Raw genomic sequence first — 26,024 nt, 5'->3', positions numbered from 1 at the left:
TGTATGGGGGAATAAGCTGAGGCTCCATCACAGGTTAGGGGTGGTGAGATGACCATTCTAAAGGGTTCACCTACTGTTTATTGCCGCTGGTAATAGACATTGGGCATTTACCTCCTGTGATGAAGCCTGCTTTACGTGTACTCAGGGCTACCGTGCCTGTAATAGGAACAGTACTGATAGTGTGCTCCTGCTGTCCTTCTTATAGGCAGCGCAGTATATGGTCATAGCCTTGGGGAACTTGGGTCATGTATTTGACCAGCTGGTACTAGGCTATTGGGTCTTCTCCTCTTTCTGGTACATGTCATCATTCACCTCCTCGGACTTACTAGTACTGAGCTGAGTGGTGGCTCAGCGGTCAGCACAGGTGTCTTTCGGTTGTGAGGCTCCCTGGTTCAAATCCACCCAATGCTGTTATCTGATGGAGGTTCTCTGTTCTCCTGAAAGATGCAGCTTGGTGGTAAGAGATGAATGGAAGTATTCTTTGTGCTATGCAATTACAATTAATTGTGGTCTCCCTGGGGTGGGGAGACCAGTATATATTTTTTAAAAACTAAGTCCAAAAGTTACTTTTTTAATCCTAACATATTTCTTTTCCCTCTCACAACTAACCTTCAAACATGTTCCTTTTCTCCATCTCACTACACACCACTTCTTCATCTCACACTAAATTACTTCACACATTGCCACCATTTCTCACCAAATTACTATACACCTCACACCCACTCACAACCTATTACCAGATAGCACACACTCTCCAAGCAGGTCTCACCCTTGATCAGATTTGAACCAAGGACCTCATTGCTCTAAGATACCAGCTCCAACTACTGGAGCCACCACACAGCTCAACACAAGAAACCACTCGGAGGTGAGTAATGACATGATCAAGCAGTGGGAGGAGGCATATTTCCATCAAGCCCACTGTGTTTTCAAAAATGCTTTTGCGTGTTGGGCAACATGGTGGCTTAGTAGATAGCACTGGATGCTAGGTCCTAATCCCATTTGTTTTGCTCACCCATTTAATCCAGGGAGAACACACAAACTGCATGCTAGTGTTGCTCTTGATCAGATTTGAACCAAGGGCCTCACTGCTTTAAGACACCAGCTCCAACTACTGGAGCCACCACACTGCTCAGCACAAAGAACAACTAGGAGGTGGGCAATGACATGATCAAGCAATGGGAGGAGGCATTCAATATATAATTTTTAAAAACTAAGTCCAAAAGTTACTTTAAATCCTACTTCACACTCACAACCAACCTCCAGTCCAAAGATATTTATTTTCCTCTCATAACCAACCTTCAAACATATTCCCTTTCTCCATCACACACCAAATTACTACACACATTACCAGCAATTCTCCATCTCACACCAAATTACTACCACTTAACTCTCTACACAGATCTCACCCTTTGTCAGATTTGAACCAAGGCCCTCACTGCTCTGAGAGACCAACACCAACACCAACCACTGGAGCCACCACACTGCTCAACTCACAAGAGCACTCGGGGGTGAGCAATGACATGATCAAGCAATGGGAGGAGGTATTTTTCCATTGAGCCCACTGAGTTTTCAGAAAAGCTTTTGTGTATTGCACAACATGGTGGCTTAGAAGATAGCACTGGGATGCTTGGTTCAAATCTAATTTGTTTTGCTCACCCATTTAATCCAGGGAGAACAAACAAACTGCATGTTAGTGTTGGTCTTGATCAAATTTGAACCAAGGGCCTCACTGCTCTAAGACACCAGCTCCAACTACTGGAGCCACCACACCGCTAGAAACCACTAGGAGGTGAGCAATGACATGATCAAGAAATGGGAGGAGGCATCCAATTTGTTAAGATATTTGCTAAGACCTTCCCCATTGTGGTTTCAAAAATGTTGGTGGAGGCTTGCAGTGTTAGGATCCTTGGTTCAAATCCAATTTATTGTTGCATAATATATTATATAACCATTGCTACCTCTTACAGTCAAGCCAAAACCAAGGGAAATCCCACAAACTCCAGGTAGGTATGGTCTTTAATCAGATTTGAACCAAGGATCCCAGCACTAGCAATACACCAGAGCTAACTACTGAGCCACCATGTTTTCACTCACATGGCAGCTCTTTTTTGAGAACATTATGAAGTGAGGCAAATTTCATTGCCAAAACTTTAGTTTTTTTTTTATTAACTCCAAACTTAGTTTTCACCTCACACCCTTTATCTCCAGAAATCACATTTAGTTTCTCTCTCTCCAGGCCAAAGTACTACACACAATACCACCACTCACAAACAATTATCAGATGGCACACACTCTCGCCATTATTCAGATACGGACCAAGGACCTCACTGCTTTAAGACGTCAGCAATAACCACCACACCAAACCGCTATGAGATGTGTGATGATATGACCCAGCAATGGGAAGAGGTTCGGATTCAAATTATTTTGAGACCAAATAAGTGAGTGAAGGTGATCTTTGAGCTATGAAAGTAGAAGAAACAGAAGTTTCCCTAAGTGGAGACCAACAAACAGTTAGGTTTTTCATAGGAAAAATGTCCAAAAGTATTTTCCGTGTCAATTGGGAGTCCATTGCCACCACACCTACAGGATCATGGGTGTTAGTGATAACTGACAGTAAATTATTGACAACGTCTGAGTCAGTTGTCATCGGAGAGGAAATGCTGCTGTAGTATTATCTGATGGCTCACATCACTCCCTCCTTCCCATCGTGATATTTCTGTTCTCACCTACACACTGATAAGCCTAACTGACTCCCCCACCCAGGAGCCGTCTGTAAAATACAAGCTCTTTGACTGAATGAAACGTAAAGACCATGAGACCACTGCCTTGACAGATGTGTGCAGGACCTGAAGGAAGGCAAAGCACAGTCCTGCAGTATGTAAGTGTTGCAACTCTGTAGAGGAAAAAAGGTTAGCATAGTCTGTAGTCTAGACCTATCCCTGATGTGTCTCACATTGATGCTCAAGATGTTAAAGGGGTTCTGCACTTTGTTTAAACTGATGATCTATCCTCTGGATAGATCATCAGCTTTTAATCGGCAGGGGTCCGACACCCGGGACCCCCACCGATCAGAGGTTTGAGAAGGCAGCGGCGCTCAATCAGTGCTCGGCCTTCTCACTGTTTACCGCTGGCCCAGTGACGTCACGACTAGTATCACTGGCCTGGGCGGGACTAAGCTATGTTTACTTGAATGGAGCTTAGCCGCGCCCAGGCGAGTTGATACTAGTCGTGACGTCACTCAGCCTGCGGTAAACAATGAGAAGGCCACGGTGCTGCTGGAGCGCCGCTGCCTTCTCAAACAGCTGATCGGCAGGGGTCCCGGGTGTCGGACCCCCCGCCGATCAGATGCTGATGATCTATCCAGAGGATAGATCATCAGTTTAAAAAAGTGCAGAACCCCTTTAAGATTATACATGCTGTTACAGGAAAAGGGTGGCTCCTCATCTTTGGGGACTGATGGCTATGGGAACTGTAGTAGTCCCTTTTCCTCCAGTCAGTTGATCGGTTTGGACACAAGTTCTTTCATGATCTGCTCCATCACATTTGTTGAGGCAGTGGGTCCTTTTTTTTTTATAAGTCAGTACCTAAACTGTCTCTCCCTTTCCTTTTCCTCTACAATAAAAAATTGGGGAGAATCCTTTGTAGAAAGGATGGCAGCAGTGGTTGGAGGAAAAGTTAGGTGTTTGCTGCATGGGAAAGGTGGGGTAGGGACCTGGAGATAAGAACGCTGAAGCACAACTAGGGACGGTAAAGGAGGTAGCCTTAGTGGGAGTGATAAGGGGGTCGGAGGAAGGGGGCAGAGTCAGGAGAGAGGGGGGAAACATCCTCTTACCCTCCTTGTTGGCAGCTGAGGCTGTTGTCTGTGCAGGCTTTGCATTTACCACTCCCTTGGCGCAACTGATGCATAGGTCTTAACCCACTTGGGATAGTCTTTATAGAGGTGGGCCACCTGCCCGCTGTCCTTATATCAGTCACATCGGGGGCAGACTCAGAAAACCAGTTCATCAGTATGTTTCTAGAGTGTCAGAGCATATAGAAACTCCTTACCAGCACTGTCCTTGATTGCATTTGATCCCAGGAATCCAAAACCACAATGCAACTATGCCAAGCAGTGAGCCAGCTGTTGAGGTTTGTAGAGGATAGGAATTTGGAAGTTTAAGGAGTTTGTAAAAAGTTTGAGGGGAATTTCAGAGGGAGAGGCAGAAGCACATTGATAGTGGGGAGTTGAGTGAAAGGGATTAATTCTTTAAATAGTCTAGGTCCTTATAAACTCTTTAAAATAGGCAAAATAATAAGCATTCCTCAGATGTTGAACATAAAAAAACACTCGTCAACAGGATCAAACATATTGCTTGGCCGGGTTGACCCTGCTGATTAAAATGATACCTGTCTAGTGAATGTTTTTTTTTACTGTTTTCTGTCTTTTCTCCTGTTCCTTTTACCTCTCCTTCCTGACTCTTCCCTCCCACCATTCTTCCAATATGAATGCCTTTCCAGTCCTCCACGAAATGATTTTTTATATCTCAAGATTCAGAATAGTTCTTTGATTTGCAAGGTCAAGTTGTGCTCTCCTTCTTCCCTCTCTAACTGTAAAATGGCTGCTAGTATCTCTTCTTCCTATCTATACAGGTGGTAAACTGTGACGTAGCAGGTAGCAAGATGGCCACCACACACCTTACTTATTGTCTGATGGTAAGCCTGGGGAGCCATGTTTTGTTCCTGTAGGGGACATGCTGCTGCTTTATACTACTTGTGATGGAGCTGGAGTTCAGGGAAGCTGAATACTGGCCAGAGTAGGTTCCTTCAAAATATTCCACAGGTGGCCGGACAACTTGATGGATCATTCTGCATATTTGATCACATGACTGCAATGCTACTGTCACCAGTTTCATGGTCATGTAATACTGTCTGAGATAGCCCTCAAAAGTGGCTTGTTGTTGCATGAGAATGTCTCTTCCAGGGAATAAAATATTAACCATTTCATTTTACTTCATCCACTTTTACAATCTAGACCCCCAGGAACACTTGGACCACCACACACTAACCTACACGTTTATTCTAGACTACCAGGAGTGAAACTATTATCATCCTTCTTCTACCCAAGACCACCATAACTAGTGACAATAACCCCTTCACCATCTTAGACCATGAAGTAAATTTTATTGGCATAAAACATTTCTAAACCTGGATGTGTCCTTTAGTCTGGTGTATCTTAGAGTTTGAAGAGCATAGAGAACGTTCTAATGATTTATACTGCAAATATAGTAGGACAATGAGACCGCATTTAGACCATGACCTACAGTATGGCGTGGTTTTCAGAAAACTCATTTACTTTATTCTAGTTTAATCAAGTTTAGTTATGATAACTCACGTCAGCAGTTTTGCATGTTTTTTTATATTGGTTGTTATACACTTCTTAACATCCTTATTTCTGATGCTGTAGATGATGGGATTTAACATTGGAGTGACCACCGTATAGAGAACGGATATAATCTTGTTTGCCTCCAGAGATTGAGATGATCGAGGCTGAAGATAGATGGACATGATGGCTCCATAATACAGGGTGACAACAGTGAGGTGGGAGGCGCAGGTAGAAAAAACAGCATGTCTTTTTTGTGAGGAATGGATTTTCAAAATGGTGGAGATGATATAAACATAGGAAATCAAAGTCAACAGACAACAACACAAAACAATGATCCCGGCTGCTACATACATGGCTATTTCGTTAAGCCAAGGATCTCTGCAGGACAATCGTATGAAAGGAGGCACTTCACAAAAAAAATGGTTGACATGATGAGTCCTACAGAAGGGAAGTCTCCAGGTGATGGACACTTGTATAAAGGAATTTATGAAACCAATCATCCATGGTATTAAGGCTAAGATGATGCAAAACCTCATGTTCATAATACTGCTGTAATGCAATGGTCTACAAATAGCTACAAACCTATCATAAGCCATGACAGCAAGTAAGACACACTCTGCTGCCCCAAGTACTAATGAGAAGAACATCTGGAAGACACAACCTCCTACTGAAATACTCTTGTCTGTGGATAGAGTATTTATGAGTATTACAGGAACTACAGTGGAGGAGAAAAAGATGTCAATGAAAGAGAGATTACTGAGGAAGAAGTACATAGGGGTGTGTAACGTTGGGCTGATCCTTACAGTAATGAGAAGAAGGCAATTCCCCGATAATGTGATCATGTATATCACCACAAATACAAGGAACCCTATAGCCTGGAGGTGAGGGACAGTTGATAATCCGATTAGGGTGAACCATCTTGGAAGTGTTTGGTTGGCGTTCTCCATATAAATACCCAGAACCTTGAAGTAAAAACAAAGGTAAATAGTTATATAGAATTATATTAATGAGCCTCAGTTATAACAATTGTATAAACAGCCAATAAGACAGACAAAAATTTGCTGATAGCTAAGTTTAATTTCTAGAGCTGGAAAATTACTTGGAAAAAAGAGATCATGTTGAACGGTATGTTCTAGATCAGGATATAGTCACCTGTAACTAGCAAGGTTAGGGGATCTGGTTAATTTTTATAAAGGAGTAAGCAGGAACCTTGATAAGGGTCTGCCAGTAGATGTAATATGCCTTTTGATACTGTCCCTGATATGTGGATATTGCACAAGATAAGATCCACTGGTCTAGATAGTAAAGCTTGTAAATTGGCTAAAATGCCATCTACAAAGTAGTCATGAATGGGTCATACTGGTTTCAGTGGTGTACCCCTGGAGCTCGGTACTGGGACAAAGACTGTTCTATCTGTTTATAAGTGATCTAGAAGTTTCACTTTGCAATACTTTTCCTATATTTGCAGATTACACAAAACTCTGTAGTGTTAATAGAGTACCAAAAGCCCAAGCAATGTAGAGTTACCTATATATTCTGATCAAATCGGCAGCAAAGTATAGAGCTGATTTTAACATTCTTCTGGTTACCAGTGGAACAAGGCATGGTTTTTCACCACACTGCCGTCAAACAAGTGACCAACAGCTTTGTTCTAAAACCGTTGTCGCACTCCTCATGCCAGTGGTAGAAATAGCCATGTATGTGCACATTACCCATATATGCATGGTACACACATGCACACTACTCACATATATTCTCATTACACATGTATCACACTCTACGCACACATTTGCAAAAAATTTGTAATGTGGTTATGTTCATGAGTCCTGCATACGAGCACTAAGCACCATAGAACAGAAAGAGTTCCTAGTCAACCCTACCCACCAACTAGAAGGTCATCAGCAGTGGCCCCAAGTTCTGCTTCCTTTAGTAATCTCTTGTGCCTGATGTTTTACTGAGCACCCTGTCCTCTTCAATAATTAGCCACACAATCAGGTTTCCTTATGTAGTGTCGTAAGCCAAGACCAAGAGTGAATTCAAGGAAGAGTAGTATCTGTCCTTAATATTTTCTCTACTCTTATGATCCACTCCTTCAAAAACTGCATCAGGAAACCTAAACATGTGGCCATACTGTCAGGCAGTTACGAAGTTCTCAAAATGCATGTTTGGCTTTTGGTGTCAGTCTTTCTTTTGCTAAAACCATCATTTTTATAATGGGAACCCCCAGAAAAAGCACAGATATTGACAATGAACAAGTAGTACTTTGGAATGCCTTAACTGAATGAGGATCTCAACCAGCTTAGAAATTTTCAACTGACTTTATCAAAGTGACTCTGCTCACCATCTGTCCTACCGTTCCTCTATGGCATGGATGTCAAACTCATGGCCCTCCAGATGTTGCAAAACTACAACTCCCAGCATTCCCTGATAGCTGCAGTATGCCCAGGCATGATGGGAGTTGTAGTTTTGCAACAGCTGGAGGGCCACGAGTTTGACATCCCTGCTCTATGGCTATGAGAAGGTAATCTCCATGGGTCCTCATGCCCTTCATGTCACTACCTTCCATCAAATTCCAGCTATCCTTAAATGTGAGCCCACAGCTGTTTGTGGCTGTACATTTAAACAGGTTTTCCATCATTTACATCTTTGTTTTGTTTTTTACTGTTTTTGCAAAAAATTTAATATATGCTGTATGAGCAGAGAACTTTTCAATGATGCTGCAGTTGAAATGTTTAGTATATTCCCCTATTACCTCTTGTCAAAATATGGAAGGACTTACCTCAGCAGAACGTGGCTTCCAGAAACTTGGTGACTGTGCTTAAATATATTGAAGCATTTGCTCATGGTTTGGACATTTTTTTGAAAATATGTCCTAAAAAAAAATATATGAAAAAGAAGAATCGGAATTGGCACTTTGCAGATAGAAAGATTTAAGACAGTCAACTGATATTTATAAAGATTAGGAACTTTATGTTTATGTGCAGATCATCTGAGCCAAAAAGAAGTCCCCAGGTTAGTTAGGAGTCTCTAAAGATTACTGTAAAGTCTTCTTGAAACTTAGGTTGGAAATTAAGAAGGAGAAAACTTTTAATAGGTTCTCCGTAAATGTTGAACTTAAGATTTGTACAACTTTTTCTCAAATTATTAGCGTCAGGAAGAGAAGAGTTATAAAATCCATGTAGTTGTAAACTTTTGGTTGTAATAAATTAGTTTACTATTTCATTTTTTTCACAGAAAGCTTGCAGACTTTAAGGGTTTAAAGTTAATAGAGGAGGTTTCCCATTCAGGACACTCACAGGATGAGCCATACTGGCTACAGGAAATGGAGGACATGTGCTACGAAACAGTCCATTGTTTTCAATAAGAACTGTGTAATGCTTTATCCCTCCTGTGGGGGCACTGCAGGGGAACTGCAAGATTTACTTTCAGATTGTAGATGATTATTTTGGTCCATGAATTGCCTTACATTGAGGCACCATGGTGTACTGTAACATCATGGTGAATGCATGGTTACAGTTGGTGTTTCTTGTTCCGCAGAGTTTTTGGTAACATGTAGGGATGAGCGGACCCATGGATGTTCAGGTTCGGCCGAACTTTGGGTCAAAGCTCGGGTTCGGGACCCGAACTTGACCCAGACTCGAAGGCGAACCCCATTGAAGTCAATTGGGACCTGAACTTTGGTGCACTAAAATGGCTGTAAAATAGTCATAGTAAGGGCTCGAGATCTGCAAAGGGAAGCAAAATGGGGGTAAGAGCAGGACAATTGCCCTGCAAACAAATGTGGATAGGGAAATGAAAAAAATGAAAAAGTAATAATCTTGAACTAGGAGGCAGAGGTCAAAGTGGAGTAGGAGGTTGAGGAGGTGGCAGACATGGCGGTGTAGGTGGAAGCGGCGGTGGAGGAGGAGGAGATAGCCAAGACTGTTTTTTTTTTCCATTATTTTTTTTGAATAAATTCGGGAAGGCCCCAAAACATTGGGAAATGGAAAAGAGAACGCAAAGAGAAAGTGCGTTGAATTATAACAATGGCTGGGTGCGGCCGGTATACTTGTCTACTCAGCACAAAGGTACGGACAAGTCCTGTGGGATCCATGCCTGGTTCATTTTAATGAACGTGAGCTTGTCCACATTGGCTGTGGACAGGAGGCTGCGCTTGTCTGTGATGACGCCCCCTGGCCAGCACCTCCAAGACGTAAAGGGCAAGCTCAGGCCATGTGCCCAGTTTGGAGACCCAGAAGTTGAATGAAGTCAATAAAGTATCGATTTTACCTCTGCGAGATTGAGCTGGATTTTGCTTTTCGTTTGGATTTCAAGTTACCCGCATCCATGGCACATATATCCTTACGTCCCATGGATGATGATGGCCACAGGATTTTGAAAATGAATGCCATTTTTGATGCACTGGAACAAGTTATCCAGGAAAACTTACACTTGAATGTGTTAATGTCTTCGCTTGAGAAGTTGTTATTAAAAGAGCTCCGCACATGGTGGGACTTTACTACACTAAAGAAATACATCGATAAACAAATGGTTCCACGGGATCTTAGATTATATTATACTCGGATACTTTTTTATCGGAATGGGAAGCTATTCTCTCAGATTGTTCCCTCAAGTTTATGGGATTGATTGTGCATAATGAAACCCAGGCTTTGATCGACCTTAGAAAAGAAATAAAAACAACACAGGAACCCCTCGGCACATATATCAATAATCAGGACTTCATAAAGCTGGACAACAAGCTGAAAGAAGATTTGCAAAAAACTGAGGACGATTTGATACACTTCAAACAGATTAAATATAACCGAGATCTACTCGACTACAAATCGAACCAAGCATATACCTGGACGAAGGCTAAAGCGAACACTCCACGTTCTATATTAAAAAAGCTGCGCCCAAAAAGGAAATATTCACAGAAGGTGTCATTCAGTTCCACTGATATGGACTCTCCGGATTCGGAATTGGATACAGTCCTCCCCGACGACTAACACCTCACATAAGATGGCTGCACAAAACGACGGGCGGGTAGGAGGCATAGAAAATCGCCGCTACCCAGCGTGGCACAGGAAAGGAAAAATGAACTACAAGTAATCAACTTGTCTGCGTCTCTACTCTCTAGAGATGAAATTAATGTCCTCAAAAGAGGCCTAACATTCTCACCTACTTGTCATTTTGAGCTATATAAAACCATGACCAGGGTATTGTCGATTCGCTTCCCTTAATTTACCCCAATCCCCAAAAAGACACGACAACATGGGTGGATTTAATTGGCCACAGCAGCCATTTTATTATAAACATAAAAAACATAGCTTATTAAATAACAACATCCCCAAGGCTTCCCTACCTGGAGGCCCGCCCACATAACCTTCACTGAAAAACACGGGGAGGGTCCTTGGAGCCCCATAATCCAGCCGGGTAACTGCCCTCACCCCTCCTTCAGATTACTTCTAGCCGTTAAACGGCAACTCAGAGGCAGAACCAGTTAACCCTGGGCAACACGAGGGCAGATACCCGCCATACGCCACTCCATCATCCAATACCTGGGGAGTCCAGAGCCTCCTTTGGCTCCCTCCCCACCACGCCAGAGCCACCATAACCACCAACTCCAAGGACCCCCACGCCCTGCCTCGGCCGCCATGACAAAAATTGCCCTCCCTGCCTAGCCAATTCAACACCACCCATTCATAACCCCCCTAAACTCCCCTCTGCCCGCACACCTCCTTCCCTCCAATAACGAAGCCTCCTCAAGGGTGGGTGGGTGGGGGCTGTTACACCACGTCTGTCCCCCTGCACTGACCCTTTTCCCGCCCCTGCTACCCCCTTATAAAACCTAGCACCCTCCCCTGCACGCCGCCCCCTCTTACCATACATTAACCCCTCCCTGACCTTCCTTCACCTATCACTCACTCCCAACCTGGTCATGTCAGGCCTCCCCCCAGGCTTTCAGTCCCAGTTCCGGCCTGAACATCCTGGATGGTAATAGGCTTGCTCGCAACCTTACACTGAGGCGACATTTCCGGGATTCCACTGAGAATGTCCCTGAGGGCCATGGAAACAACAACCTCGTGGCAGCCCAGGGTATAGCAATACCCCCTAACGTTGATACCAGTACATCTAGCATGTCTATGAAATGTAGCAGTATGAGTTTTAGGCCTCATGCACACGACCGTTGTGTGCACCCGTGGCCGTTGTTCCGTTTTCCGTGATTTTCTGCGGATCCATTGACTTTCAATGGGTCCGTTGAAAACTCGGAAAATGCAACATTTGGCATCCGTGTCCGTGATCCGTGGCCGTAGGTTACTTTTTATTCAGACGGATCCGAAGATCCGTCTGCATAAAAGCTGTTTCCATAGCTGAGTTTTCACTTCGTGAAAACTCAGATCCGACAGTATATTCTAACACAGAGGCGTTCCCATAGTGATGGGGACGCTTCTAGTTAGAATATACTACGGACTGTGTACATGACTGCCCCCTGCTGCCTGGCAGCACCCGATCTCTTACAGGGGGCTGTGACCCGTACAATTAACCCCTCATGTGCCGCACCTGACGGGGTTAATTGTACGTATCATAGCCCCCTATAAGAGATCAGGGGCTGCCAGGCAGCAGGGGGCAGACCCCCTCCCTCCCCAGTTTCAATTTCATTGGTGGCCAGTGTGGCCCCCCCCGCCCCCCCTCCCTCCCTCTATTGTATTAATAACATTGGTGGCACAGTGTGCGCCCCCTCCCTCCCTCTATTGTATTAATAACATTGGTGGCACAGTGTGCGGCCCCCCCCGGCCCCCCTCCCTCCCTCTATTGTAATAATAACATTGGTGGCAGTGTGCGCCCCCCCCCGCCCCCTCCCTCCCTCTATTGTATTAATAACATTGGTGGCAGTGTGCGGCCTCCCCTCTCCCCCCCCCCGATCATTAGTGGCAGCGGATCATACTTACCTGCTGGCTGCTGCGCTGTCTGTGACCGGCCGGGAGCTCCTCCTACTGGTAAGTGACAGATCATTAAGCAATGCGCCGCACAGACCTGTCACTTATAAGTAGGAGGAGCTCCCGGCCGGTCACAGACAGCGCAGCAGCCAGCAGGTAAGTATAAAGCTTCTAATATTGCTAAGTAACCATGGCAACCAGGACTGCAGTAGCGTCCTGGTTGCCATGGTTACCGATCAGAGCCCCAGTGATTAAACTGGGACTCCGATCGGAACTCTCCGCTGCCACCAATGATCGGGGGGGGGGAGAGGGGAGGCCGCACATTGGCCACCAATGTTATTAATACAATAGAGGGAGGGAGGGGGGGCCGCACACTGGCCACCAATGTTATTAATACAATAGAGGGAGGGAGGGGGGCCGGGGGGGCCGCACACTGGCCACCAATGTTATTAATATTATAGAGAGAGGGAGGGGGGGCGGGGGGGACGCACACTGGCCACCAATGATAATACAATAGAGGGAGTGAGGGGGGGCTGGGGGGGCCGCACTGGCCACCAATGATATTCAAACTGGGGAGGGAGGGGGGTCTGCCCCCTGCTGCCTGGCAGCCCCTGATCTCTTACAGGGGGATATGATACGCACAATTAACCCCTTCAGGTGCGGCACCTGAGGGGTTAATTGTATGAATCACAGCCCCCTGTAAGAGATCGGGTGCTGCCAGGCAGCAGGGGTCAGTCATGTACACAGTTCGTAGTATATACTGTCGGATCTGAGTTTTCACGATGTAACTCAAATCCGATGGTATATTCTAACATAGAGGCGTTCCCATGGTGATGGGGACGCTTCAAGTTAAAATATACCATCGGATTGGAGAAAACTCCGATCCGATGGTATAAAAGGGACTCCTGACTTTACATTGAAAGTCAATGGGGGACGGATCCGTTTGCAATTGCACCATATTGTGTCAACGTCAAACGGATCCGTCCCCATTGACTTGCATTGTAATTCAGGGCGGATCCGTTTGGCTCCGCACGGCCAGGCGGACACCAAAACAACTTTTATTTCATGTCCGTGGATCCTCCAAAAATCAAGGAAGACCCACGGACGAAAAAACGGTCACGGATCACGGACCTACGGAACCCGTTTTTGCATGAGGCCTTACTGAAATGATGCATACTTGTAATTTACAGGAGTCCCGTACAGAGCAGGAAGACCATGAACGGATTAATACATCCATTGGTTTCAATACTACTAATCGGGATTATTACCCGGTCCAATCGAGGTCCCCTGCACTTGATCAGTAGTTAGTTGAAAAGGCTCTGGTTATGTTGGATAATGAAATTAAATCCAGGGGTGAATGGCCAAAACAAAATATGACCAAGGGGGAGTCACAAGCGTTGCGGCAGTTAAAAGACAGGGATGACAATCATAAAACAGGCTGATAAAGGGGGGAGCGGTGGTTGTACTCGACAGCGGAATGTACAAATCACAAATTGAGGTTATGCTCAGTGATACGAATGTATATGCTGTATTAAGAGGCAACCCGCTCCCCTCCTTTCAGAAGGAAATGATGGAGCTATTGTCGCTAGGATTGGAGTCAGGCTTTCTTAGTAAGAAATATATTTATATGGAGTATTCCATTATATCTGTCTTCCATGTGCTTCCTAAAACACATAAAGATGTCTTCCCTCCCCCCTTCAGGCCAATAGTGGCAGGAATCGGTCCATTTATAGAGAGATTATCACAATGGGTAGACTCACTTCTGCAACCCGTAGTCCCACACATACCAGGGTTCCTTAGAGACACTAGATCAGTAATAAAGGCATTTGATAACACGGAATGGTCCGAACATCATGCATGGATCACAGCTGATGTTGTCTCTTTATATACAAACATACCACATGAGCTGGCCCTTAGATCCCTGGTGTGGTTTTTGAGGACATACACTGACTTCACAATGGGACTGCAGGAATATGTAGTTATGGTGATGGACTTCCTCCTCAGGGACAATTTCTTTATGTTCAACCGTTCATTTTACTTACAGGTCTCTGGGGTGTCGATGGGGGCTAAGTTCTCTCCCTCCATAGCCAATATTTTCATGGCATGGTGGGAGAGGAGCTTTCTCCTCATCGACACCCATCCTTTTTGGGAGCATATCAGGTGGTATGGCCGCTACATCGATGACCTGATATTTATTTGGTCTGGTGGCCATACCACCCTTTTCCCAATACCTCAATTTTGTGGTACACCATGAACCACGGGAGATTTCCTTTTTGGACTTGCGCTTGAGGGGGGACTCGGCCACTGCTACTATACACACTTCCACCTTTAGGAAATCCCTGGCAGGCAACACTATATTGCACGGATCCTCTTGTCACCCACCACACACAGTACACAATATACCAAAGGGTAAAATGATCCATGCTAGATGGAACTGCACAAATGTGGACTCCTTTATGGAAGGAGCGGGGGAAATTATGAGCAGATTGACACAAAGGGGATATTCACGTAAACATATAGATAGTTGTGTTCCAGCAGACATTGGACATGGTTAGAAACCTGGTGAGGAGACAGATACAAACTGAAGCCCGGGTATCATCAGACATAACCCTCCAGAGAACATTTGTAACACAATATAGCGTGGAGCTTCCTGAGATCTGTAAGATCATTAAGCAACATTTTCTGATCCCGGCATTCGATAAACAATGGGCTAAAATAGCCGGGGGGGGGGGTGTAAGATGTGCGGCCCGCAGAGCCCCCACAGTAGCAACCTATGTTAGTCCAAGCCTGTCATGGTCTTACCTTCTCACTGTTCTCCTTCGTTTGACATGTGCTGGCGGCCATCTTGGTTTCTGGGTTTCTTGTAGCCTCCCACCCTGCGGCTCCTCCTTCCCACTGGGAGGAGCTGGATGCCTAGCTCATATATATAGAAGGTCTGTGGCTTCAGTTCCTTGCTTGGTCCTCCTGTGTTCACATGCTTCTAAGACTGCTGCTGCTTCTGGTTCCTGATCCTGGCCTCGTCTGACTACCCCGTTGGTTCCTGATCCTGGCTACGTCTGACTACCCCGTTGGTTCCTGATCCTGGCTTCGTCTGACTACCCCGTTGGTTCCTGATCCTGGCTTCGTCTGACCACCCTCCTGGTTCCTGACCTCTGTCTACGCAAGACCCTGCTTCGGTTTGGCCATCCGTTTGGACTTTTGCTACGGCTTGATTTCCAATAAAGCCTTCTTATTTCCACTCATCTCTGTTGTACGTCTGGTTCTTGGTTCCATGACATTAGGACCAAGCCATGAATTCTGACGGTACAGGGCCATCCTCGCTACCTACGCTGGTTGCCAGACTTGATCAGCAGGATCACCTGTTGGGTCGGTTCGCTGTGGCGTTGCAAACCCTGCTTGAACGCACGGCTCATTTCGCTTCCGTTGCCGATGGGTCGGTTGTCGCTCCTGGGCCCGCTCCTACTGCCGCTCCGGTTGTTGCGCCAGAGTCTACCCCGACACCTGTTGCTGCGCCTGCGGTGTCTCGGGGTATGACCGGTTCTGCCCCCCTTCCACAGCGCTTTGGGGGAGAGCCAACTCAGTGCCGAGGTTTCCTTAACCAGGTGGGCATTTATTTCGAGTTGCTGCCACATGCCTTTCCTACTGAGAGATCAAAGGTGGGCTTCTTGATCTCGCTGCTCTCGGACAAGGCCTTGGCCTGGGCCAGCCCTTTATGGGAGAACAACAATCCGGTGGTTGCCGAGTTTTCCGGTTTTGTTGCTTCTCTTCGGAAGGTATTCGATGTGCCGGCTCGTGCTGCCTCTGCTGCGAAGCTCCTTATGTCCATCAGACAGGGTTCACGATCCGTAGCTGAATACGCCATTGAGTTTCGTACCCTGGCAGCAGAGGTGGTCTGGAATAATGAGGCTCTGGTCGCTGCTTTCTCTCATGGTCTCTCGGATGCCTTGAAGGATGAGGTTGCAGCTAAGGACCTACCAGTGGAGCTCGAGTCTCTTATTTCTTTCCTGATTTTGATTGACACCAGACTCAGGGAGAGACCCTCCTTTAAGGAGAGCCTGCGGAGGTCTCCCAACAGATTGGCGCCTACGTTTGCTGTCCCACCCGTGCCTCCCTCTCCTCCCACGCCTCCTGGGGATGACTTGTCTGGGGGTGAACCCATGCAGCGGGGGTTTGCTCGCCTGTCTGAGGGGGAGAGGGTACTCTGGAGACGCGAGGGCCGATGCATGTACTGTGGTCTCGGTGGGCATTTTCGGTTGGCATGTCCGAACCGTCCGGGAGAACGCTCGCACCTGAGGCCCTGTCGGGGGCAGATCTTGGGTGGAGTCTCCTCGTCCCCGGTTTCCCGTGTTGACAAACCACTGATCACGGTTGTCCTCTCCTGGGTCGGGGGCTCGGTGACGACCCAGGCGTTGGTGGACTCTGGTGCTGGTGGTTTGTTCATTGATAGAGTGTTCGTTGCCGCCAATTCCATTCCTCTGCAGCCTCGAGGTTCCCCACTGGCTCTTGAGGCGATAGACGGCAGACCCCTTCTGCCGCCACACGTGACTCATGAGACCCTTCCAGTGGGGATAGCCATTGGTGCCGTTCACAGAGAGTCGGTCTGTCTCCAGGTTATTTCGTCTCCACACTACTCGGTGGTCTTGGGGTACCCCTGGCTCCAGAAGCATAATCCGACTTTCGATTGGAGATCGGTCGAGATCCTCTCGTGGTCACCGCAGTGTGGGGCTAGTTGCATCCATGGGCCTGTCAAGTTGCTGTGTACTTCCTCGGACTCTCTGTTGCCTCCTGAATACGAAGAGTACCGGGATGTATTCGATAAGGTGCGCGCGGTTGCCCTACCTCCGCACCGCCCATACGATTGTGCCATAGAGTTACAATCCGGTGCCGTTCCTCCTCGTGGCAAAGTCTATCCACTGTCGGTAGCGGAGAATGAGGCCATGGAGGAGTACGTGAGGGAGGCGCTTTCACGCGGACACATTCGCAAATCCTCGTCCCCGGCAGGGGCTGGATTTTTCTTTGTGAAAAAGAAGGGCGGCGAGTTGAGGCCTTGCATCGATTACAGGGGTCTCAATCGCATCACGATCAAGAACGCTTACCCAATACCCTTGATTTCCGAGCTGTTCGATCGCCTCAAAGGGGCCACGGTCTTTACCAAACTCGACCTGAGGGCGGCATATAACCTGGTAAGGATCAAGGCGGGCGATGAGTGGAAGACCGCGTTTAACACCAGGACCGGTCATTATGAATCCTTGGTTATGCCCTTTGGGTTGTGCAATGCGCCCGCAGTCTTCCAGGAATTCATCAACGATGTTTTCCGTGACCTGTTGCAGCAGTGTGTGGTGGTCTATTTGGATGACATCTTGGTATATTCTGCATCCATGGAGGCCCACATTCTGGATGTCAGACGAGTGTTGCAACGCTTACGAGAGAACAAGCTGTTCGGTAAGCTTGAGAAATGCAAATTTCACCGATCCCAGGTAACCTTCTTAGGTTGCATCATTTCCGCTGAGGGGTTCTCCATGGATCCTGAGAAGGTTTCGGCTGTCTTACAGTGGCCCCAGCCCAGTGGGCTTCGTGCCCTGCAGCGCTTTTTGGGCTTCGCCAATTATTATCGGAAGTTCATCAGGGACTTTTCCATGCTAGCCAAGCCTCTCACGGATCTGACCAGGAAGGGCAGTAATCCTCAGGTCTGGCCGCTCGAGGCCATCCGAGCTTTTGAGGCTCTAAAGTCCGCCTTTGTGTCGGCTCCGATTCTGTCGCATCCCAACCCTGGGTTGCCTTTTGTCCTCGAGGTGGACGCGTCTGAGACGGGAGTAGGCGCCCTCCTGTCTCAGCGTAGAACACCAGAGGGTCCTCTGCTTCCTTGTGGGTTTTACTCCCGGAAACTGTCTTCCGCGGAGTGCAACTATCAGATTGGTGACAGGGAGTTATTGGCCATCGTGCAGGCCCTTAAAGAATGGAGGCACTTGCTCGAGGGCTCGGTGGTTCCGGTTCTCATCCTGACGGACCACAAGAATCTGACCTACCTCTCTGAGGCCAAGAGATTGACACCACGTCAGGCCAGATGGGCTCTGTTCTTGTCACGTTTTAATTACGTGGTCTCCTACCTACCCGGCTCCAAGAACATCAGAGCGGATGCCTTATCACGGCAGTACTCCGAGCTGTCCGGGGAGGAGTCGATTCCGACTACGGTCATACCCCCGAATCAGATCCTGGCCGCTATTCGCACCAGCCTGACTTCTCCTCTGGGTGAGCAGATTTTGGCGGCTCAATCTGGTGCTCCCTCTGGGAGACCCAACGGCAGATGTTTTGTGCCTGAGGAGTTGCGCACTCGGTTGTTGCGAACCTACCATAACTCCAAGGCCGCGGGGCACCCTGGAAAGAATCAGCTGTCCTGGGCGGTTTCACGTCTGTTCTGGTGGCCTTCTCTACGTTCCGACATCGCCGCATATGTAGCGGCATGCTCCGTTTGTGCCCAGAGTAAGTCCCCTCGGCACCTTCCGTTGGGCCTTTTGCAACCCATAGCCACCGGGGAGCGTCCATGGTCACACCTGGGGATGGATTTCATTGTGGACCTCCCGGCATCCCGAGGCCATACGGTCATTCTCATGATTGTGGATCGGTTTTCCAAAATGTGCCACTGTGTTCCTCTCAAGAAGTTACCCTCTGCACAAGAGTTGGCCTCGATTTTTGCCAGGGAGGTCTTCCGGTTGCACGGTTTGCCCAAGGAGATTGTGTCGGATCGGGGGAGTCAGTTTGTGTCCAGGTTCTGGCACGCCTTTTGCTCCCAGTTGGGGATTCATCTCTCTTTCTCCTCGGCCTACCACCCTCAGTCCAATGGGGCCGCAGAACGATCCAATCAGGCCTTGGAGCAATTCCTTCGTTGCTATGTCTCCGATCACCAAGACAATTGGGTTGACCTCCTGCCTTGGGCTGAGTTTGCCAGGAACACGGCGGTGAACTCTTCCTCTGGGACGTCTCCCTTCATGGCCAATTATGGGTTCCAACCTGCCGTGTTACCGGAGGTATTCTCTCCCCAGGATACTCCGGCTGTGGAGGATCACCTTTCCGTCCTACGTACTTCTTGGGTACAGATCCAGAGGTCCCTTGAGGTCTCTGCGCAACGCCAGAGACTCCAGGCTAATCGCAGACGAGCGCCCGCTCCTTCCTACCAGGTCGGAGACCGTGTATGGTTGTCCACCCGCAACCTCAACCTTCGAGTGCCCACTCCCAAGCTGGCGCCTCGCTTTGTTGGTCCCTTCCGAGTGCTTCACAGGGTAAACCCGGTAGCCTATGCCCTTGCGCTTCCTCCTGGCATGCGGATCTCCAACGTGTTTCATGTCTCCCTGTTGAAGCCATTGGTGTGTAATCGTTTCACTTCCTCGGTTCCTCGGCCCCGTCCGGTCCAAGTGGGCAATCGTGAGGAATATGAGGTGAGCAATATCCTGGACTCACGCCTGGTCCGCGGTCGGTTGCAGTTTTTGGTCCATTGGCGTGGTTATGGTCCAGAGGAGCGTTCCTGGGTTCCCTCCGCAGATGTCCATGCTCCTGCGTTGCTCCGAGCCTTCCACGCACGCTTCCCTCTGAAACCGTTCCTTACTCCGCGGAGGAGGGGCCCTTGAGGGGGAGGTACTGTCATGGTCTTACCTTCTCACTGTTCTCCTTCGTTTGACATGTGCTGGCGGCCATCTTGGTTTCTGGGTTTCTTGTAGCCTCCCACCCTGCGGCTCCTCCTTCCCACTGGGAGGAGCTGGATGCCTAGCTCATATATATAGAAGGTCTGTGGCTTCAGTTCCTTGCTTGGTCCTCCTGTGTTCACATGCTTCTAAGACTGCTGCTGCTTCTGGTTCCTGATCCTGGCCTCGTCTGACTACCCCGTTGGTTCCTGATCCTGGCTACGTCTGACTACCCCGTTGGTTCCTGATCCTGGCTTCGTCTGACTACCCCGTTGGTTCCTGATCCTGGCTTCGTCTGACCACCCTCCTGGTTCCTGACCTCTGTCTACGCAAGACCCTGCTTCGGTTTGGCCATCCGTTTGGACTTTTGCTACGGCTTGATTTCCAATAAAGCCTTCTTATTTCCACTCATCTCTGTTGTACGTCTGGTTCTTGGTTCCATGACAAAGCCTCTTTCAGGATAGAAAGACATAACAACCTAATTGGTTAAAGACAAAGAGCAGCTACAAATGTGGACATAACAAATGTTTATGCTGTGACCATACCGTGGTAGCTAGGACTTTTAAGTCCACAGCTAATAACAAGGTCTTCCCAGTGAAATCTTATCTCAACTGCAATACCACTTATGCAGTATATCTAATCACATGTCGAATTTGCAGCTTACAATATGATATAATTCTATCAAGGTGAGAATACGTAAGCACATTTCGGATGTGCCCCATCATGGAAGCCGCGGAGTGTTTGCGGCCAGCTTGCACTTTGCGGTTTACCATGATGGGGACACATCCGGAATGTTGATTCAAGGCATTGAGAGGGTTAAAGTACCCACGAGAGGAGTGGATCACAGGAGAAAACTCCTGAACAGTGAATCCTTCTGGATATTTCAGCTGAGCACCAGTCACCCTGAGGGACTCAATAAAAGATTGGATTTAATTCCTGCAATTGTAAGATAATAAATATGTAGAATATGCTCTCCATTTCCGGTATATGGTTAAATAATGTTATGTTTTTAACACAATGTAAACTGCTTTTTTATTTGAAGATTGACACATGTGAATGGCAGCATGGAATTGAGGTCATGTGATAACCCAATTAAGAGCACAGGTGGAAGTCCACTATATCTGCTGCATTCATTTGTATCTTACTATGTCATGAATAAGGGCTCACATTCCAAGTAGCCCGAAACATGTAGACTAAGACTGTTTTTCCTGGATGTATTTTTATACCGCGTCAAAAGAGTATTAATTTTACCTCTGCGAGATTGAGCTGGATTTTGCTTTTCGTTTGGACTTCATTTTAATAACGTGTGTCCTTAAATTAAACCTCAAGGTGAAAAAGGAAAAAAAAAGGGTTATAACTAATAGGTCTAATTCTCTCACTCTTGGCAGTGTGGGTGGGGAGTCAGAGAAGGTATTTTTGGCTTTTACCGGTAGTACCAATTTCTCCTGCCTGCCATGGTGGCGCTAGACTCCCAAAATATTGAATTGTAAGTATTTGTTGACAGTGGGGCAGGGGTTAACCTTGTGGATTATCAGTTCGTTCAGCGTCATGGTTTTAAAACAGCGCATTAAGCAAAGGGATATCTGTGTTTGCTATTGATTCTGCCCCTCTCTCCCAAAGGAGTCTGACTCATATGGTGCATGATATTCATTTGAGGGTGGGTGATTCCCATGTTGAGTCCATTTCTTGTTTTGTACTGAAGTGTTTGCCTGCTCCTCTAGTGCTAGGGTTACCATGGTTGACCAGACATAATCCTACCATAGATTGGCAAGCAAGACAGATCAGTAATTGGAGTGATTTCTGTTTAGACAACTGTCTCGGCGCGTCACTTTCTTTGGTATCTACTAAGATGTTACCCCCATTTCTTTCAGATTTTTCTGACGTATTCTCTGAGGGTGATGATCAAGAGTTACCCCCTCCCCGAGAGTATGATTGTCCAGTCAACCTTATTCCCGGAGCTTAATTGCCAAAGTCTCAGTTGTATAATCTTTCTCAATCCGAAAGAGTAGCTATGCGAAAGTATATTGCCGAGAGTTTGGCAAACGGTCATATTAGACCATCTAAGTCATCTGTGGCTGTCAGCTTCTTTTTTGTTAAAAAGAAGGATGGGACCCTTAGACCGTGTTTAGACTTCCGGGAGCTAAATCTTATCACTGTCCGTGATCCTTATCCTCTTCCCTTGATCCTAGATTTATTCGATAGGAGTGTCGGAGCCAAGGTGTTTCCAAGTTGGATTTAAGAGGGGCTTATAATCTGATAAGAATCAGGGAAGGGGACGAATGGAAGACGGCCTTTAATACCCCTGAGGGCCACTTTAAGCACTTGGTCATGCCCTTTGGGTTGACTAATGCTCCAGGGGTCTTTTAGCACTTCATCAATGAAATTTTTCATCATTCGGTGGGGAGGTTTGTTGTTATATACCCCTATGACATACTAATTTACTCGCCTGATATGGGGACTCATCAGGATCATTTAAGAAAAGTATTATTGATTCTCGGGGAGAATTAGTTGTATGCTAAGTTACAAAAATGTGTGTTTGCTGTTCAGGAGCTGCAGTTCCTGGGTTACCTGCTGTAACGGTATCAACCGTTGGCGATGTCCTTCTCCCTTGGTCAGCGTGGTGCTGAAGAGCTGCTCCAGAGACTTCCAAGCCGAGTTGCGATTTCCAGTAGCTGTGCAGCTCTTACAAGAGCTAGTAGTGATATAGCTGTTCCCTACAACACGAGATGAGGCTGCGAGTCGAGGGTAAGAAGAACAACATTTATTGGTGCCACCCTTGGCCTTATATACAAGTCTCCATGGAAGGGGCCCTCCCCCGTGGACCTGATTGAGAACTGCGTTACAACCACACAGACCAATGGAAATAATCACACAATCCAGGACAGTCCCACACAATGTCTCCCCTCTGACTGGGAGATAATCAGGTTAGACACTGTAGTAGCCTAATCAATTCTAGACAGTAAAACCACATTTTTATACATTAAAAGTACCCCAAAATCCACAATATTCCAAGACAAACTGAGGGCTTCTGTTACAACTGCTTACTTCCTCAGGTTTTCGTATGGATCCCGAAAAGGTCAGTGCAGTATTGGACTGGGATCGTCCTGAGAATCAGAAAGCGCTGATGTGGTTTTTGGGGTTTACTAATTACTACAGAAAATGTATCCTGAATTATTCTACTGTTGTCAAGCCTTTGACCTATTTGACCAAGAAAGGTGTGGATTTCTCAGTCTGGTAGAAAGAGGCATTACATGCTTTTTCTGCTATAAAGAAATGTTTTGCTTCGGCTCCCATTCTGGTGCAACCCGATGTGTCACAACCATTTATTGTGGAGGTGGACGCGTCAGAAGTGGAAGTCGGAGCAGTTTTGTCGCAGGGCCCTTCTCCTGGCAAATGGCGCCCTTGTGCTTTTTTTTTTTAAAAACTCTCTTCGGCCGAAAGAAATTATGATGTTGGTAATAGAGAGTTGGCCTTTGAAGAATGGCGTCATTGGTTAGAAGGAGTGATTCATCCCATTATGGTAATGACTGATCATAAGAATCTGGCTTACCTGCAATCGGCGAAACGTCTGAACCCAAGGCAGCCCAGATGGTCATTGTTTTTTTACCAGATTTAATTTTGTGGTCACTTATCGCCCTGGGGTCCAAAACATCAAGGCGGATGCTTGTTCACGTAGCTTTCCTGGGGGGGGGGGATTCGGAGGATCCTGCTCCGATTTTGGCTGATGGGGTGTTTGCTTTCGCCCTTTATCCCGAACTTGAGACGGAGGTGTTGGAAGCTCAGGGTGAGGCACCTGATTCCTGTCCTCCAGGGAGGTTATTTGTTCATTCTGGGCTTCGGCACAAGGTGTTCAAGGAACATCATGATATTGTCCTTGCGGGACACCCTGGGAGCAGATCCACTGTGGATCTTATTTCCTGGAGATTCTGGTGGCCAGGTTTACGTAAAAGTGTGGAGAGCTATGTGGCAGCCTGTGAGACCTGTGCACGTGCCAAAGTGACTCATACTCGGCCTTCAGGATCTCTTATTCCTTTGTCCATCCCATCCCGTCCCTGGACGCATTTGTGCATGGACTTCATCACTGATTCGCCTAGTGGGAAGACGGTGATTTTGGTGGTGGTGGACCGCTTCAGTAAGATGGCGCACTTTATACCATTATTAGGTTTTCCCAATGCCAAAACTCTTGCTCAAGTGTTTATTGATAACATTGTGAAGTTACATGGCATTCCCTCTGATGTGGTGTCTGATAGGGGGACGCAATTTGTTTCCAGGTTCTGGAGAGCATTCTGTACTCGCCTGGGGGTTCAGTTGTCCTTCTCTTCGGCTTTCCACCCTCAGTTGAACGGACAAACTGAGCGCACTAACCAGAATCTCGAAACTTATTTGAGGTGTTTTGTCACTGAGAATCAGGAAGAGTGGTCTTTATTTTTGTCTTTGGCTGAGTTTTTCTTGAATAACCGTTGGACGGAGTCCACTGATAAATCACAATTTTTTGGTCCATATGGGTTTCAACCTCAGTTTGGTACTTTTTCTGGGACCGAGTCCTCTGGTATACCTGAAGAGGAAAGATTCTCTTCTTCTTTGTCATCTATCTGGCGGAAGATTCAAATCAATTAAAAAAAATGGGCGAAAGATATAAACGGATGGCTGACAAGAGACGTATGAATAGCCCGGACCTGTGTGTGGGTGATTTGGTGTGGTTGTCCACTAAGAACATTAAGTTGAAGGTACCCTATTGAAAGTTGGGCCCAAGATTTATTGGTACTTTCAAGATCTCTGCCATTATTAATCCGGTTGCGTTTCGTCTCGAACTTCCCCAGGCTTGGAAGATCCATAATATGTTTCACAGGTCGTTGTTGAAAAACTATGTGGAACCTGCTGAACCATCTCCCTTGCCACCTTCTCTGGTCATGGTAGATGGTAATCTGGAGTTTCAGATCTCCAGAATAATTAACTTGCGTATTCTTCGTGGTTCCCGTCAGTACCTCGTACATTGAAAGGGTTACGGTCCAGAAGAAAGAATGTGGGTTCTGGCGACTGATGTCAGTGCTAGTAGCCTTTTGAAGGCCTTTCACAGGGCGCACCCTGATAAGGTGACCGGAGGTCTTACTGTTACTGACACCCCTGTGAGATATCTGAGAAGATCGGATAGACTTGCGGCACGTGAGTCTATCTGACAGGTCCTTCTGTGTTTCCTTTCTGTTTGTTGTTGTTGGCAGGATCCCACCTCTCCACAGGTTCTGCTCGTTATCTGTGAAGAGGCTCTATTTAAGTCCACCTCTTACTGCTGACTTTGCAGTTGATATTTCCTTCTGGAGTTCGATGCTGGTTTGTTTGTGGATATTCTGCTTCCCTCTCGTCTCAAGCTGTTCCCTTGTTTCTTCTAGGTGTTGTGTTGTTTCTAGGTCTCAGGGAGACGCTGGTCTCTTCACCGTGGAAGGTACTGGCTGTCTTATTCCCCACTCCCTAAGTTAGGGTTTGCGACAGTGTCAGCAGGGCTTAGGTTCCAGCGTATGATTTCGTTCACCATCAGGACTTGCTCATACTGTCAGCAGTCAGGGAGAGACTCAGGGATTGTTAGGAGGTTACCATTCCGTCTTCCCTAGCTTTAAGGCCTAGTCTGTTTTCCTGTCGCTGTTGTTTATTTGGTGTTCCCCTTATCCCCACTTACCGTGACACGTGCTTGACAGCCGTCAGAAGGTTCACCCAGTTGGCAGTAAAAGTTATGTACCTTCCCTGCCTGTGTTTGCTAGACCACGTGTCTGTGGTCAGATGTATCTTGGCACAACACTGTTTGCCAGAGATACATTCACTTGTCGCTTAACATGGCCATATAGCTTTGGGATGCCTTTCTGGGAGAAATATTTCCTTCCAGGGACCTTCCATTAAGGTGTGCCAATGGGCACAAATTTTCTAAAGGCCTCCGAATCTACTTGTTTATATGGCAGTAGTTGGCGGGCTAGTAGTTCCGACAAGCCGGCGGTCAGCCGTTGGGCAAGAGGGTTATCCAGCGTCAACAACTTTTTACGTTAGAATATTTGGGCCACGGAAGCCTGCCTTTTGCCAGAT

At 47.0% G+C, this 26,024-nt stretch overlaps 1 protein-coding gene across 1 annotated transcript; it reads right to left on the bottom strand.

The window, feature by feature from the left end:
- Nucleotides 1-5,367: 5,367 nt before the first annotated feature.
- LOC122921445 (olfactory receptor 2G3-like) lies at nucleotides 5,368-6,309 on the bottom strand. The gene has a single exon (XM_044271424.1). It carries the CDS (start codon nucleotides 6,307-6,309, stop codon nucleotides 5,368-5,370), a length of 942 nt encoding a protein of 313 aa, XP_044127359.1.
- Nucleotides 6,310-26,024: the final 19,715 nt, after the last annotated feature.

The sequence above is a fragment of the Bufo gargarizans genome, chromosome 11, assembly GCF_014858855.1.
Source record: "Bufo gargarizans isolate SCDJY-AF-19 chromosome 11, ASM1485885v1, whole genome shotgun sequence".
Taxonomy (NCBI): Eukaryota; Metazoa; Chordata; class Amphibia; order Anura; family Bufonidae; genus Bufo; species Bufo gargarizans.
This window is presented reverse-complemented; position numbering and strand designations above follow the sequence as displayed.